This window comes from Diadema setosum, chromosome 5 (genome assembly GCF_964275005.1).
Source record: "Diadema setosum chromosome 5, eeDiaSeto1, whole genome shotgun sequence".
Taxonomy (NCBI): Eukaryota; Metazoa; Echinodermata; class Echinoidea; order Diadematoida; family Diadematidae; genus Diadema; species Diadema setosum.
The window spans coordinates 17098123-17114308 of record NC_092689.1 but is presented as its reverse complement, the minus strand read 5'-3'; the positions used below and the strand labels follow the sequence as shown (position 1 = coordinate 17114308).

The 16186-nt window shown below is 38.4% G+C and overlaps 1 protein-coding gene across 1 annotated transcript in view; it reads right to left on the bottom strand.

Annotated features, from left to right (window-relative positions):
* LOC140228614 (polycystin-2-like) overlaps positions 1-15637 on the bottom strand; it is a 36120-nt gene extending 20483 nt beyond the window's left edge. Inside the window, exons 1-6 of the mRNA XM_072308857.1 lie at positions 15092-15637; positions 8886-8999; positions 5628-5758; positions 3473-3726; positions 2558-2782; positions 64-292 (exon numbers count right to left, since the gene is read on the bottom strand). Of these exons, the coding sequence (XP_072164958.1) occupies positions 64-292; positions 2558-2782; positions 3473-3726; positions 5628-5758; positions 8886-8999; positions 15092-15491 (1353 nt within the window). The 5' untranslated portion in view covers positions 15492-15637. The remainder of the gene's footprint in view (positions 1-63; positions 293-2557; positions 2783-3472; positions 3727-5627; positions 5759-8885; positions 9000-15091) is intronic.
* Between the last annotated feature and the right edge of the window lie 549 nt (positions 15638-16186).

Genomic DNA, 16186 nt, shown 5'->3' with positions numbered 1-16186 from the left:
CAACTAAAGCATTTATGTTGTACACGAAGAAAAGCATGCATCATTCATTGCCCTTCAATTCACCAAGATTATGATGATGTCCAGGCAGTTCCAGGTGCTCTTGAAGTAGGCCCAGCGGTGGCGCTTTATCTCTAAAATCTCCTCCACCATGTAGTAGAGGATGTAGAGGCAGAAGATGCCCTCGCAGCAGAGGATGAAGTAGTCGAAGGCCGTCACGTAGCGCAGCAGCTTGACAGTGCGGAACTGGAAGGAGGGTATGGCGCCACCTGTTGGGGGATACTCCACCACCAGTCTGATGGATAAAGAGAAACAAAAAGAGTAAGTCAGCAGAGAATACGTATGAATTATCAAAGGCCCCTTTATTCTGTTTCTTGAGGCTACTTACAGTATTTGTAATCTATCAGGGATGCCACTTGGAATAAAAGAGAGGGCTTGAAATACCTTTATATAAAGCTACTTTGTACAAAATAGGGCCTGAACTGTGGTACTATCCAGGCCTGAATTTAGGCTTTTGCCTGAAAACGAGCATCCCTAATCTATTTTGCTGTTTACTTGTATAATTACACTGGCTAAGGGATATGCTTTGCTTGAATTGCAATCTTTTTTGTTTTTCTGCCAACTCCTTCATGATAGGTCTCCTCCATTCTCACGTTTGCATGGCAGTCATCGAAACGTACAATGCTATTTAGATATCCACAATGTTAATTGCATCTTAAAGGGACTGTACAGTACTGGTTGAGGTAGGGATTCATGTTTTGAACATTCCTAAGTGAGACAAGGAAAAGTAGAAATTACGCGGTGCGTAACATATGTCCCCGCCGGAAGTAGCATTTTGTAACAAAATGTGCAATATAGGTAAAAAATCAAGGTCAAAGGTCAAAGAAGTCAAAGGTCAAAATTCTGTGTAGAAGTTTTGAAGCCCTCACCTAGTGCTATCACATAAAGCAAACGGAATCAAAATTGGGTTAGAAATAGCGAAGGAGTAGCATTTTGTAGCCAATGTACAAAATAGGTCAAAAATCAAGGTCAAAGGTCAAAGAAGACAAAGGTCAAAATTCTGTGTAGAAGTTTTGAAGCCCTCACCTAGTGCTATCACATAAAGCAAACGGAATCGAAATCGGGTTAGAAATGGCGAAGGAGTAGCATTCTGTAGCAAAATGCACAATATAGGTCAAAAATCAAGGTCAAAGGTCAAAGAAGTCAAAGGTCAAAATTCTGTGTAGAAGTTTTGAAGCCCTCAACTAGTGCCATCATATAAAGCAAACGGAATCGAAATCGGGTTAAAAATGGCGAAGGAGTAGCATTTCGTAGCAACATGTACAATATAGGTCAAAAATCAAGGTCAAAGGTCAAAGAAGTCAAAGGTCAAAATTCTGTGTAGAAGTTTTGAAGCCCTCACCTAGTGCTATTACATAAAGCAAACGGAATCGAAATCGGGTTAGAAATGGCGAAGGAGTAGCATTTTGTAGCAAAATGTACAATATAGGTCAAAAAATCAAGGTCAAAGGTCAAAGAAGTCAAAGGTCAAAATTCTGTGTAGAAGTTTTGAAGCCCTCACCTAGTGCCATCACATAAAGCAAACGGAATCGAAATCGGGTTAGAAATGGCGAAGGAGTAGCATTTTGTAGCAAAATGTACAATATAGGTCAAAGGTCAAGGTCAAAGGTCACGACTGAAATTCTGTGTACAAGTTTCAAAGCTCCCATGTAGTGCTATCATATAAAGCAAACAGAATCAAAATTGGCTCATAAATGACAGAGAAGTAGCAAATTGAAGATTTTGATCACACACGGACGCACACACGGACACACGGACGGACACACGGACGGACACACGGACGGACGGACACACGGACACACACACGTACGGAGCCCGTTTCATAGTCCCCTGCTCGAACTCGTTCAGCGGGGACAATAATGAAAATCCTCTTGTGAAATATGAAAGAGCCTGTAATTTTAGGAAGGATTCAACGTTTATTTGATGAAAATTGGTTTTCAAATGGCTGAGATATCCAAAAAAGTGCTAATAATAAAAGGCGACATGCCACAACTTTATTAGGATCTCTTTGTTTTACCTTGTTTTTGGATATCTCAGCCATTTCAAAACCGATTTTCATCCAATAAACTTTTGATACCCCTTAGAACTGCATTCCCCCTTACATCTCACAGAGTGGTTTCTGAATATCTCACAAAATGTTAAAAGCTAAATCTACACCTCGACCAGAACTGTACACACCCTTTAAGGTAAATGAAACAAAAGTGACTTTTCCACTCAAAGAGAGAACTTTCAAGTGTGTCAAGTGTATTACTAGAATGCATCAAATCTTTTGAGTAAACAGAATAATTGAGAGCAGAACCACAAAGAACATGTCTCATCTATCATAAGGTACTCTTATGACTGCACAATCACCGTTATATCAACTGACGAACTGAAAACAAGAATTCTGCATCAGATCTCCACATCTTAGCAGAATCTTTGCAACTAGAACTGAATTTGATCTACATCTCAAAAATTCCACATAGTTGTACTAAATCACAAAGACTTGCACAAAACTTACCGTATGATACAGAAGAGATTGATATTGGCATTGTACACAGTGAAGTCCGTGAAGACAGCTCTGGTGCCACGATCCAGCCAAAGGTTCTCTTTCAGGGACTCTACGATTGCCAAGGATTCTGCCTTGGTCTTCTTCAGGTCGGCATAGTAACCGCCTCCGCCGTACGATGTGATGAGTCCACTATGCCCTGACCCATCTAGATCATCCTCCGTACTATAGACCCACCTATAAAGATAAAGGAGAGGTAGAGGAAAGTTTGAGGCTACTTGCAATTCACTAGGACATTACATTACGCTAACAGGTACATGGCAATCCAGTCGAGTGTATTTCCTCAATAGGAAGTGTTCATTACTATAAAGTATCTTACTTTTTGAACACTGTTTAGTTTGCATCTATAAAATTTACTATATAAATAAACTTTCTACAGGTTTATTAAAGGTTTTCATTATAATTGGACTACTGATTGATAGCTTGAGAGTACTTGTGTTGACAATCTTACCAAACAGCAGTTCATCTGAAGAAGCAGTAGTGGATTACTGAAGCTGAGCAAAGAGCATGAATTTGCTATGACCACTTGCGTTCTACTGCATGTCATTTCACCATACAAGTATACATGCTCCCAGAGCATCTTCACATATGTCTTCAAATGCAATTTTTACTCATTCGTGCTATTAAATTTGTTTCAACAAGTTTTATAACAACAATAAATTGAACTCCAAAGGAAAGTTTTCCCAATTTCACATTGCAAAATGAGTTGGCAGTTTGCATCTGGTATTTGCTCGCTACAGATTATCGTTGCAGAGGCAAGACCAAGGACAGGCCCATTAACTTCATCTGCCTGCCAAAAGCACAATGATCTCAACAGCGTGAGTAACATAAGCCCGCACGTCATCAGGCTGCGAAAATGCCACTTACGCTGATCCGTTCATAAGACCAAACGGGGCCATGTCCTCCACACTCTCAGAATAGGCGGCATAGCATGTCCTGATCGTGCTCTCGAAGTCCGAGTGGACGGTGCAGGAGTCGTTGGTCACCTTCAGTTGGCGCAGGCGTGGCACGCCGAGCAGCTTGTTCTCGTAGAAGATGTAGCCAAGTTCGTCAGCCGTGATATTGTCGTCGTTATACCAGGTCTCCCAGTACAGACCGTCCACGAGCGGTCCCTCGGCAAACTGCAAGAGCAGTGATTAAAGTAAACGTGAGAAGTGATGAACCACTTCAACAGTTACATCTCACATTTGGTGGTGTTATGAACATAAGTCAACGGCTGAGCTGCTGATGGCTGCTACTGCAACACGTCTTGGATGTCATGATGCAATTCCATACCATGCTATAGTTGACTGTCATTTTTTTTTCTCAAAAGACAAGTTATTGGATTTGAAAATTTTACATGGTTTTGCACACCACAGTGATATCAGTTGTAACCACACACTTGACGTGGAAATTGGAAGAAGGGATGATGTTATCACCTCACATCTCTCACTGACCTACAATGTACATAAAACTTCATTAATTTTCCTATTTTGACATAAAATTGAAAGTAACTAGGTGTAGCCTTTGCATGAAATTATTGTAGTCTTGAGAAAAGCTAGAATTTGACTTGAAGTAGAACAGGTGCTGTATTAGTGATTTTCTTGACTAAAAATATGATTTTCAGTCATTTCTAAGAACAAACCAATTTACGCCTCTCCCAGTTTGCCTGCGTGTGCTTGTGACCAATTATCACCATTTGGTGCAAACATGTCTGATTTACATTGTATGAGACATCTGCCATTCATTTGTTGCAAATTTACTCAATCGATCAAAGTCAACTTAAACACACTGTGGAATTGCACCATAATACCTTGCTGATCTTTATCCGACAAAATATTGTCCCAAAACAATCCTCTCTCCACTGATAACACAGTTGTTTCTAAAACACTGAATGAGTAGATACCAAAGTTTGCCCTCTCTCTTCTCGATCTCCTGTTTATTCTGCCACCTTCCATCCTACTTTGCCCTCTCTCTTCTCGATCTCCTGTTTATTCTGCCACCTTCCATCCTCGGGAGGTGTTTTCCCATATCAAAGCCAAGATGCCATGGCAGCATGAATAAAATATCACGCTTTACCATGGTTAATCATAATAACAGCCTACTATGTGTACCATGTAGTGAAAAAAAAAAAACAACACACACACACACAACAGCAACCTACAGTGTATCATCAGCTCAGTGTGTGATTCAAACTGGATTCAGCAACTTCAGTCAATCTTGTAACATGCAATACTGTAAAAGTGGATATTTTCGCGCGACTAATTTTTCGCGCTAGGCCGGGTCAGAAGAGTTTCGCGTGTTTTTAATTCCGCGGAATCAAGACATCACGCACAGGAACGTATGGCAAGCAAAAATATTCGCGTGCTTTTACTTTCGCACTAGTTTCTGGTTGCGCGAAATGCGCGAAAATTTCAACACCGCGAAAATTTCCACTTTTACAGTATTCAAAGGGGCATTCCAGACGATTTTCATAATTTCACATCATGTACATAAATCGACAGCTCCATGTATAAATTCTTGGAATCTATTGTTGTCCTTGAGCAGAGAAACCAATAAACTGAAAATTTTAAACAAATTACACTGAACAGTGTTGATGACATCAGAGCCTCACATATTTCAGAAATGTAGCAGTGTAATTCCATTACAATACCGCCTGCTTAACAAGTTCACCTGTGAAGAATCTATGCATGCCTTATTCTTTTGTTCTGCTTCCTTGAGCCCCAACTCATGCATTCTTATGTCGAGGCTGCATGTCATCATCCTTGTTCATTGCAAATTGTTATAAATTTTGAAAACATTCTCATTCCTCATCCCACTCACTATAAATTCTGAAACTCCGTACTCAGTTTAACTAATTTATAGTTGTTCAAATGTAAAAGTCTGAAAATCATCCGGAGGTCCCCTTTAACAAAATCAGATGTGGCTATTCTGTATAATGCAGGACACTGGTTTCTGTAGAAGTCACTACTACAGATCTGCTGATCTTATGTCTGCACGCATGACCAGAAGATGCAGATCTGCCATAGAGTCCATGACTCACCCTCCAGAAGTCGTGCATGGTGGTCATCCCACGGAAGGTGTTCTTGGTGTCGGGGAACTGGGTATCCAGGAACAGCTCTGACATGACCTTGGTGTAGTAGTACATGTGCGAGTCCGTCATGCCGAAGGTAACTGTGTGGAGACATTGCGCAATATTATCATCTCTGTACAGACTGCCATCGCATACAAAAACACTGTTGAGTTACTGTACATGTGTACTGACTAAAAACAATGTGGAAAGCTGCTTAAAGGGATGCTGGGTACAGTTACAGTTGAGATGGGGCTACAGGTTTCCAATGTTTTTTATAAGATTTTTTTGAAATAATGAGAAACCTCTTATCAAATGTGTATGAAAGAGCATAATTCTAAGAGGAATTCAAAATTTATTTGATGAAAATTGGTTTTGAAATGGTCGAGATATCCAAACAAAAATTCTTATAAAAGGTGAGACCCATCTTTTATCAGGATTGCTTTGTTTTACTTTGCCCTTGGATATCTCAGCCATTTCCAAACTGATTTTCATCGAATTAACTTTGAATTCCCATTAGAATTGTAAGCTCTTCAACATTTAGTGGAAAAATGAGCAAAGAAATGGGATTCCATTGGGATTTAAAATTTCATAAAGTATCTCGCAAAAAGTTAAAGGCTGAATCCTTGGCTAAATCAATACAATATCATCCCTTTAAAAGGTATGCAAGTACAGTGATGCGATGTATATTCGAAACCAAGACTTCTGATTTTGCATATTCTGTTATAGAGCAGTAAAGAAAATTAAAGAGTTTTGGCATTTTTTAAATGGACTTTCATTTTCTTTTGCTATTATTCATGCTCACTCAGAGTCTGAAAATAGCACAGGATACAATTTGGAAAATGAGGCACTTACGTGTACCTACAATAAGAAAAACTAATGGGATGGCAAAACACTAATTAACAGAGACTGTCTCTTCTGATGTATCATATTTTTCAAGTGACGTCAGTTCATTAGAACTGAGCATATGGATGGCAGCAATTAAATCCGCAATGCTGTATGCAGTGGAAAAACAGCTAGAACCCAATCAACAATTCCACTTCATACAAAAGGATATTAAAAATACCTCATTACCACTATATGAAAGCTCTAATGCCCCAGTCACATATAAACACGGATGCTCAAGGATCTACACGGTGATCCGGGGAAATCCGGGGACGTCCGGGGAGATCCGGGGAGATCCGGGGAGATCCGGGGAGATCCGAGATTTTGGCATGACTGTACACATGGTATCAACACGGCAGCTACACGGATAAGGCCGGAAGAGCGCGGCGCTTACACAGACAAACACGGCATCTACACGGATGCCACACGGACCACCCCGGATTGCTCTGCCAACACGGCAATCCCCGGATGACGCTGGATGTTTTTGACCTCCAAAAGTTGCCTTGTTGGCCTCCCGGCGTCAACACGGATCTCTCCCCGGATCAGATCCGGGGTGGTCCGGGGTGATCCGGGATGTCTATGTGACTGGGGCATCATGAAATAGAGCCCTGTAAAAATGGCAAATAGCAATAAAAAAAACAACAACAACAAACTACTGCCATATTAAAATGGCTTTTCACATGAATGATGTGCCCTTCACAAACAATTTGTTGGACAAAAGGCATAACCATGAATATATAGTATTCAAACTCTGCAAGTTCGCTGCACTGGTCCCTAGTGTCTGTTTGAATCACCTTTGATACTCAATGTCTCTTATAGTGAACGGGAAGTATTACTATCATATCATCTTCACCTGGAGCAAGACATCTTAATCAATTTACATTTTGTGCTGTTCTGACTGAGTTAGATAAAGTGGTTCTGAGCATTTCTGTCAGTCAAGAAATTGAACATTGACTTTGCAGTCAAACCCACTTCAGATAGATTAATGAGCATCCATGGACAAGGTGCATAAAGGGTCTGTGAGAAAGAATAGCAAGGCATGGATGCCTAGTGCAGATGATGCTGCGTGTTGACGGTAAATGAGGCATGCATCAAATTTGCTGATGCCGGTGGCACCATGGTAACAGCTTGATGCTACCGTGGCAACTGCTGAGGCTGGCGCCTCATGGCTACTGACGATAACTGCTCATTGTGCAAAGGGCCTATGCTGAATATTGATGGATAATACCTCACTCGCACAAATATGATGGTAACTGTGCGTTGATCTCAAGGGATTATGATGGAATATTTAATTGTTTTCTTGTTAAGTTGCGCACCCACGTACATGAGATTGCACCATATTGCTAAAATGTTTGTCCCTACAGATGTATCTCATTATACACCCAGTACTTCCAGTAATAATTTTCAGTTATATTGTTAGTTTCATTTCTCCATACATTGCTGTGCTTTTGGGGTTTCAACCACTTGTCTGTGTCTACATTCAAGCATAAGATTCATTTAGATTTATGTTGGCTGATGTAAACATTCAAATTCTCAGCAATAGCCTCTTTCAGCACACGTACACGCTCAACACTGGAAAAGGCTCGCTCTACAAATTCCGGGATTACAAACTGTACTGCAGTCAAAGAGAATGCAAACTCTAGCAACACATTTTCTCCCAAGGTTTCTGGGAGGTTTGTTCTATTATTATGCAGATCAATTTATCCCTCCTCATGCCCATTCCCTGCATTGTTGACTCACTGCGCTACACAATAATAGCATCTCCGTTATATGACTGCCTAAGCCTTTCTTTGTCATCTCCTGTAGGGAGAGCTTACAGACACCCACTACACTGCAGAAGGGTGCTGTCGAAGAGCTGACAATCTCACAGGATCGATTAGTGCCTACCTTTCCCCCGACCAAATGCTGCATTATCTGTGAGGGATCATTAAAGATTCATGGTACTTGCAACAATGGAGTACACACGGGATGAAAAGAGCGATCTATAACTAGCTTTTAGGGGGATGTGAACAAAGCAGCTATAGACACGTACAAAGTGGTTATAGCTAGCTACACACTACATCATAAAATGGTTGTCATAAATAAGTCGGTACCCTACGTCCTTGTGCTACTGCGCAAGAAGTAAAACATTGAAATTTAATAGTCTATTGCCATGAGCAATCATGCACATTCCCTGTTTTAAGGGCAGCATCAATGGAAGTCGCAGAACATGTAAACTACAAAGAGAAAGAGAACATACATATTCAAGGCTGTTGATGCATTATTAGTTAACAAATAAAAGATGGAATAAAAATCAACATTTTTAGCAGGTTTTGGTTACACTGACTCGCTTGCTTCTTGACTTACCAATGCATATGACGACCAAGAAAACGAGGTAAATAGCCAATTCTCTCAACGTGGTCTTGACATGGAGTTCTTTATCAACCGTCGTGTCTTCAGTCTGTCTGGTCCTCCACAAGGCTAGAAAGGGAAAAAAAAATGCAGAAATCATACAGAATGTGAAACTAGATGAAGTGCTGTCTCCTCTTTCCCGTTCATATGAATTTACCATTATCATTATTATAATGACATTCATTCACTTGTTCATAAAATCTATAGAATTCCTTCTTCATGGAAAATATATTCATAATCTATGTACTGTAGGGCTCCTCCAAACTGAAGCATTGTTTAGGAGTCTGACTCATATATTTTAATACAGGCATGTTTCAGTTGTGTCCTGCTTAATTTGTTTGATACATGAAACACAAATAGTTCGAGCAGTATGACGGTAAACAATGTTCAAAACAGTAACTGTTTAGTCCATGCACATGAAAAGCGAATTAAATTTTCAACAAGCACATTTCAAAACCACTCTTCCTGTTTTGCAATATTTAAAACATGAAGGGATAACCCTCTTTTGCAAGTCATCACAATGCCTCAAAAAAAAAAAAAAAAAAAAAACCAACAACAACAACCAAAAAAGTCTAGGGGTCATTGAAAGGTATGTTGAGGCACAGAAATGAACAAATACATGTATGACCGGCAATATTTCTGACATCTCTCTTGAAATCATTGCTTTTGTTGACTATTTTCTTTTTAATCAACATTCTATTTGTAATCAACAATTTGTATACTTCATTCTGTGTGAAAAGAACGTGCAATACTGCACGTGTGATGCACTTTTAGTATGATCTCTTTTATCATTTTTTTTTTTTTTTTGCTTAATGACTAATGTTAGTCTAATATCTTTTATTTAAAATCACTTCAAACAACAGCTTCATTTCATGTGATTGCTTTGAGTTTGATAATTTCTTCTTCCCTGTGTTTCCACTGTCATTATTTACATTGATACATTGATTCCTGTCTGCCCTGTCCATGCAATTCTGGATTTGATATATTTATGATTACCCCCCCCCCCCCAAGAAAATTCAGTTGCTCACTAATTAAATAATCATTTGACTTTTCATTTTCTGCAAGGTAAGACTTGCAGCACACTGGGAAGCACAACTAGCACAAATGTACAGTGTAAGTCCTGTCTACAAGTACATGTACAACGTACTTGCAGTTGTATATCAGTAGGTGTTTTTTTTTTTCTATTTCTAAATACACTGAGAGCAAATAAATCAACTCTCATTACAAATCAAATCATCAAAGGGCAAAAAATCTGTGTTTAGAATGACAAATTTTCCATCACTCACTTACACGTATGATCTAAAAATACATCAAAAGATGGAATGTTGTTGTCTATTTGAATAGCAAAACAACTTTAAGCCCAAGTGATGCTTCAGTTAGAAATATGACATACCACAAGAAATATCTAAACCAAGTTTTAGAAGCTACCCAGTTCAGCTATTACAAATTACTCTTGAATTATAATTAAAGAGACTTCCTATATGAAACAACAAACATTACTTCTAGTACACAAAACACTTCTGCTACATACAAACCTTAGTGTATGCCACAACGTTACAAGAACAATTTTAGCCCCCCAGATCTGTTTCAAGGGCATTCTATTGACTTACATATGAGGCATACACAATCAATATTGGTTAGTGGGGAATCAATACCCTGCTTGCTAGAGTCTATATCACAAGATAGGAACAGACTTTCTCAAGAAACATCCCATTACAATCACCTTGTGCAAAAGCTAAAGCTTGAATAAATTACAATCAAATCAACAACACCATGATGATGATACATCTCTAATTACTCTGCCCTTTGGGCAGGCTCCAGCGCAGCAACATACTGTATATTCCTCTACAATGTATGCAAAGAGCATCACATCATGGCTTCACTGAAAATGGTAAATGCTGGTTAATGACAGGTGTAGTATCCACACCTCTGTAGCTTTTTTCCTAGGACCAGGGAAGAAGTTACATTTCAATGGTTGTTTGTAACAATTCTTTACAAAATACCAAAGAAAACAGCACTTTGTTTTCCTGCCTCTGCAGCTTCTCAAGTGAAACATACAACTCACAATACCACTCAATAATTCAATGAAAATGTGACAGTCCTTGCACGACATCATGTCTGCTGCTCATGCTCACACTTAGTTTTAATTCTTGTAAATAAAGGAAAAAACTAAGATACCTTTTATAATTTAACCTAAAGCAGCATACTGTACATGGTCATGGGCTGAAGCCATTCTGCTCTATGTACATACTGTACATGCTGTCATAACAGTCCACTGGTACATTGCATCAAGACCCATGCCATTCAGGGCTGATTGATCGCAGCAAATTGCCATGGTGACACACAATAGATCAATTTTTAATTCGAATGGCACTGGAGATTGCACAGAAAGCAGCACCATTTGCATGCAAAATAAAGTATGAAGTGTGAGGCATGTCTTTTCATGCTGCATTTGGGCTTGATTTATGCTCAAGATGATTGCTGCCACATGCCTGTACATAGTATACCTTGACAAGACTGATGATGTGATGGTCAACTTTGATGTATTGTGTAATTTTTCATGATTATGAGTAAAAATGTCCGTGAGACCTACATGTACAGAGCATGCCATGTATTTCTATAGGCCTACTTGAATTGCAAAGTTCATCTTTTTGTAGTGTAATCTCATCTACAATGTAAATGACACACACAGCAGACTGGTCCTGAAATGTGGGAGAAGGGAAAAGCAACCTTGGGCAAAACACACAACAAAATATGTAGAGCTTCGTACAGAGCATGTACAATACATTCATGACCGAGGCACTAATGAATTGTGTTCGTGGTGGACCTTTTTATTTTTTTTTCTCTCTCTCTCTTTTTTTTTTTTTTTTTTGGCTTGTCCAGAGAACAACAGCAGCCCAATTTGTTCTAAGTAGATTTGCTTAAAGTGAAAATATATTCTTCACTGCTGTATCAACTTTATGACTACAGCAAAATAAAACTAACTTACAGTCTGTAGCTTTACATAGCAGTAGAATATTCATTAAGTTGGAAAGAAAAAAAATCCGAAACTGTTTACTTTCACTTGAAACATGAGGACGGTGATATTGGTAACCTGTCACATGTGGTGATAAAGCCCTAGCTTAAAGGGATCGTATAGTTTTGGTTGAGACCTAATTTCAGGTTTTTAACATTTTTTGGTGAGATAATGAGAAACCTCTTATGAAATATGAAAGAGCATGTAATTCTATGAGGAATTCAACATTTATTTGATGAAAATTGGTTTTGAAATGGCTGAGATATCCAAAAAAGAGCGATTCTAATAAAGTGTGGGACCCACACTTTCTTACGATTGCTTTGTTTTACTTTGTTTTTGGATGCTTCAGTCATTCCAAACCCGATTTTTATCAAATAAACTTTGAATTTCTCTTAAAATGGTATGCTCTGCACTATATCATAAGTGTTTTCTTGGTAACTCGCAAAAAGTTAGAAGCCCAATTCTCATCTCCACCAATACTGTACCACAAGCATTCTACTCCAGTGCACACAAATCTGCACCAACTTTTGTTGTTGTTGTTTTTTTTTTTTGAGAATTAAAAAATAAGAAATTTATACTTTCTAACCAGATTCTTCTTAAGTTTTAACGAATTAGCAATGATGACAAGGAAGGGAAAAAGAGACTATGATATAGTGTATTCACATAAAATGTAAAAGAATGATCCTCCATGTGCACAGCTTTAAATTAATGCAAACTAATCACTGAGTACCTTTGTGCAAATCATATTACCTGCTCATTTATTCTTTGTTTTACTTAGTGGTGTGTGTCATAAATTTTCTTTTTCCATGTACATGTAATTTGTACCTTTGAAATTTGTAATCTCTCATTTTTCTTTTTTTTTTCTTTTTCTTTTGTCTCTTTCCCCTTGCACTTTAGAAACATTGTATTCAGCATGTTACAAATATTATGTATTATCATCAGATGTTATCACTTCTATTTTGAGTACCCATACATTGTATGTGATTGTGAGTGAATTCTTTTGCTCTTTCCAACAATTCTCACTTTAAGTTCCCAAACTTACTCAGTTTTGTCTTATTTAAATGACTAACAATCTATTAGGGACTTTAATACTCTTTTAATTGAATACGAAATTGAAGATCCCATCAATCTTTTGCACCCATGTACTCCTTTAATCACAGATACATGTATAAAGTACATATGTGTACTCCCAGTCTATCTAAACTACTTCCAATTAAAAAAAGTAAATTACATGTAGAACTAAACAATTAAGATTGTAATAATGCATTGTCATATTGTGCTATCAAAGTTTATTCATTGTGATCGTTATGAAATGAAAAGCATTCACAACTGTTAAATTTCTCCAAATGCTATGAAACTATGAAACTTGCCATTCTCAGTCATTTCTACCCCTAAGCAATGTAATACACTGATTTTAGATCACCAAATGTGCATGTTTGTTTAGAAATTCTATACAGAAAATTTCACAAATAATCAAAATTCCTAAGAAAGCAGTAACCTTATTAATCAATCAAAACCATAGCTGTGATGCATTTCCCTCTTCTTCCAGGAGAGGTTGAATGAAACTTTGACTGATTAATTACAACATGTATGTTTCAAAACAACTTTGTGAACATGGTTGTACATGTACTTTGTAAATTAAACAAAAAATAAAACCAATATACAAATGCTCAACACATTTCTCTTGATGCTCATAAGATGACACATTTTTGATCAAATTACATGCACCACCCATTCTGTGAATATTTTTCATTGGCTTGAATGCGTACTGCCTCCCATCATATTGAGACTACTGATGTATGACAGTACTCAAGTATAGAAAACTTGCAATATCAATCAACCAGATTTCTGTCAGAAAATTCTCAACATGTGCACAAGGTAGGACTGAGTTAGACTGTTGTGTTGTTGTTGTTTTTTCCAGTTCATCTCTTAATGAAGAGATGGCAGTTGAATAAGGGACTTCCCAAATGTGGACATAAAAGGCACTTTTCGGAGTCAATTTGTCAGCAGGGTATACTGTAAAACGAGGAATGTTTGCATGCATTTTAATTTTGCAAATTACACGAGAGCCAAGAGTCACAAAATTAAAATCCACACAAAAGTTCTTGTCTACACTATATGCATTGAATGTTAGAGGTAACTCGCAAAAATTTCATACTGCCAGAAAGGCTGTCGGCCCCAATTCGGGAAAATTTCATGCCGCGAAAATGTTGTGTTTTACAGTGACTATCTCTTGCAGAGAGAGAGAGACCAGAGCATTTATGAGGGATGGCTCTTCTAACTTTGTTTTTCAAATCAATCAAAATTACATTGAATTGAATTTACCACTTATTATGATCATTATTTTGACACAACACAATTAATGTGAAAACAGAAACCTTTGCATGCATTTTGATGTTATTGCACATTTGGTGAGAGCCATGATTCGCAATATTGAAATGAATGTAAAAGTTCTTGTTTACATTTATATCGGATACCAGAGGCAATTTTAATCGAATTATGTATGTCATCAGACATCACAGAACATTTCTCCTGTGTACGTGAGTGTTGGTTCTGGAAAAAAAAATAAATAAAATCATGCTGTTGGCCTACTGGTACATGTACATAATTTGTAATTACAATCTAATTTCTAAAAAAAGGTCATCATATCTAACAAATGCATTTCTTCACACCTGAAAAGATATCTAAACTTTAATCAGAAGTGGAGAGGACGTATTCTATTTGAAGGATTTCATTTCTCAATGATACTGAATATTTTTGGACTTGTCAGTGCAGCAGAGACCTACAGGCTACAATGACAGTGTTGGCATTTTGGTTGGCCTTGGTTGTAACATGTAAACATTGAGGAATCTGATGACTATTAAAGTCTATGTTGAATTAAAAAAATGAACAAATCTTTGCATTTATTCAATTCTACTACTATTAACCTTGTATAAAAGTTTCTTAAATGACTATTTAATCAAGTTACTTCGTTTGTGAACACAACATCACCTATCTTTTCATACTTTACACCACTTCCTTTCTGAAGAGTCCAACTTCACACTCAACGTCAAACTCTGAACTCTACTTCATCTACATTCCATGCAAGATGGATTATTTATGCAAATAATCATATTTATATTATATAACAGAAAAATCTACTCACATCTGATTCCTCGGCCAATTTTAACCCAGCAACTCGCCTTCTCCCGTTCCGCTTTTGCCTTGGCAACTTTCGGGTCCATCGCTCTGATCTGCCCACCGACGTAAACTTCATTTTCCATGGCAGTAGGTGCATGATCGTCGTCCTCGCTATCCGATTCCTCTTCTTCATCATCATCATATTCTCTTTCGGCAAAACTGCTGTGAACATTCCTTTCTTCTGTACCCATGTCAAAACCTTCGTTGTCGTTCCAGGCATTGCGAGATGCAGAGCTGCCTGGTCTCCTCGCCTCCTCCTCGATTTTGTCCATTTCCATCTCGTCTTGTAGAGAAAGTCCGCTCGCACTGGAGCCCGGACGAGGAGAAGGCCTCGGTGATGGACTCACCCGCCTGTTGGAACTCATTTTGAAGGCCCTCTCTGCAACAGTCTACTCAAATTACCTGACAAGCAAAACGTAACAGGGTTTGATGTTATTCGGGTGCAATCGTACTCGTCAATCTCCAAGTATTCATCAGCATCATCACGCGATGAAAACTTTAGAAGACAACCGGTACGACGTCTCCTCTTCCTGCTCAACTCACTTCTGTTACTAATTCTGCGCTGCAAGCCGATCCGCGCATTGAATTGTACGCGTGTAGTGTACGTGTACATCAACCACCACCTTCCACTAGTGCATTGAAAAATCAAGGAGCCGTTCGATTCTGCTACACAATGGGAGCTGGAGGTGTGCGAAAAGAATGATGATGATTTCTGCGCAGCAAAACTTTGCGTGTTTTCGTGGATTTTCCAGCGCAGTCTCTCGCATCACACAGCGGGAGAAAGACACCAACTTCGAGAGCCCGATCGATACTGACGAGTTGCCGTAGAAAGTCTAGTCTACTTCTTAGACATTAGATGCGGCAAGCGGAGGAGGTGGTGGAGACAGGAGGATGACTTTTATGGTGTCACGTGCTACGTCAAATTCACATAAAAGAAAAAAAAAAATCAGGCCAGATTCCAGAGAAAGAATTTAAAACTCAATAACAGTATAAAAAAAAATCAGACTTTCTGTATAGTTTGTTCTCCAATCATTTCGCAATGGTCTGTATTTTGACATCC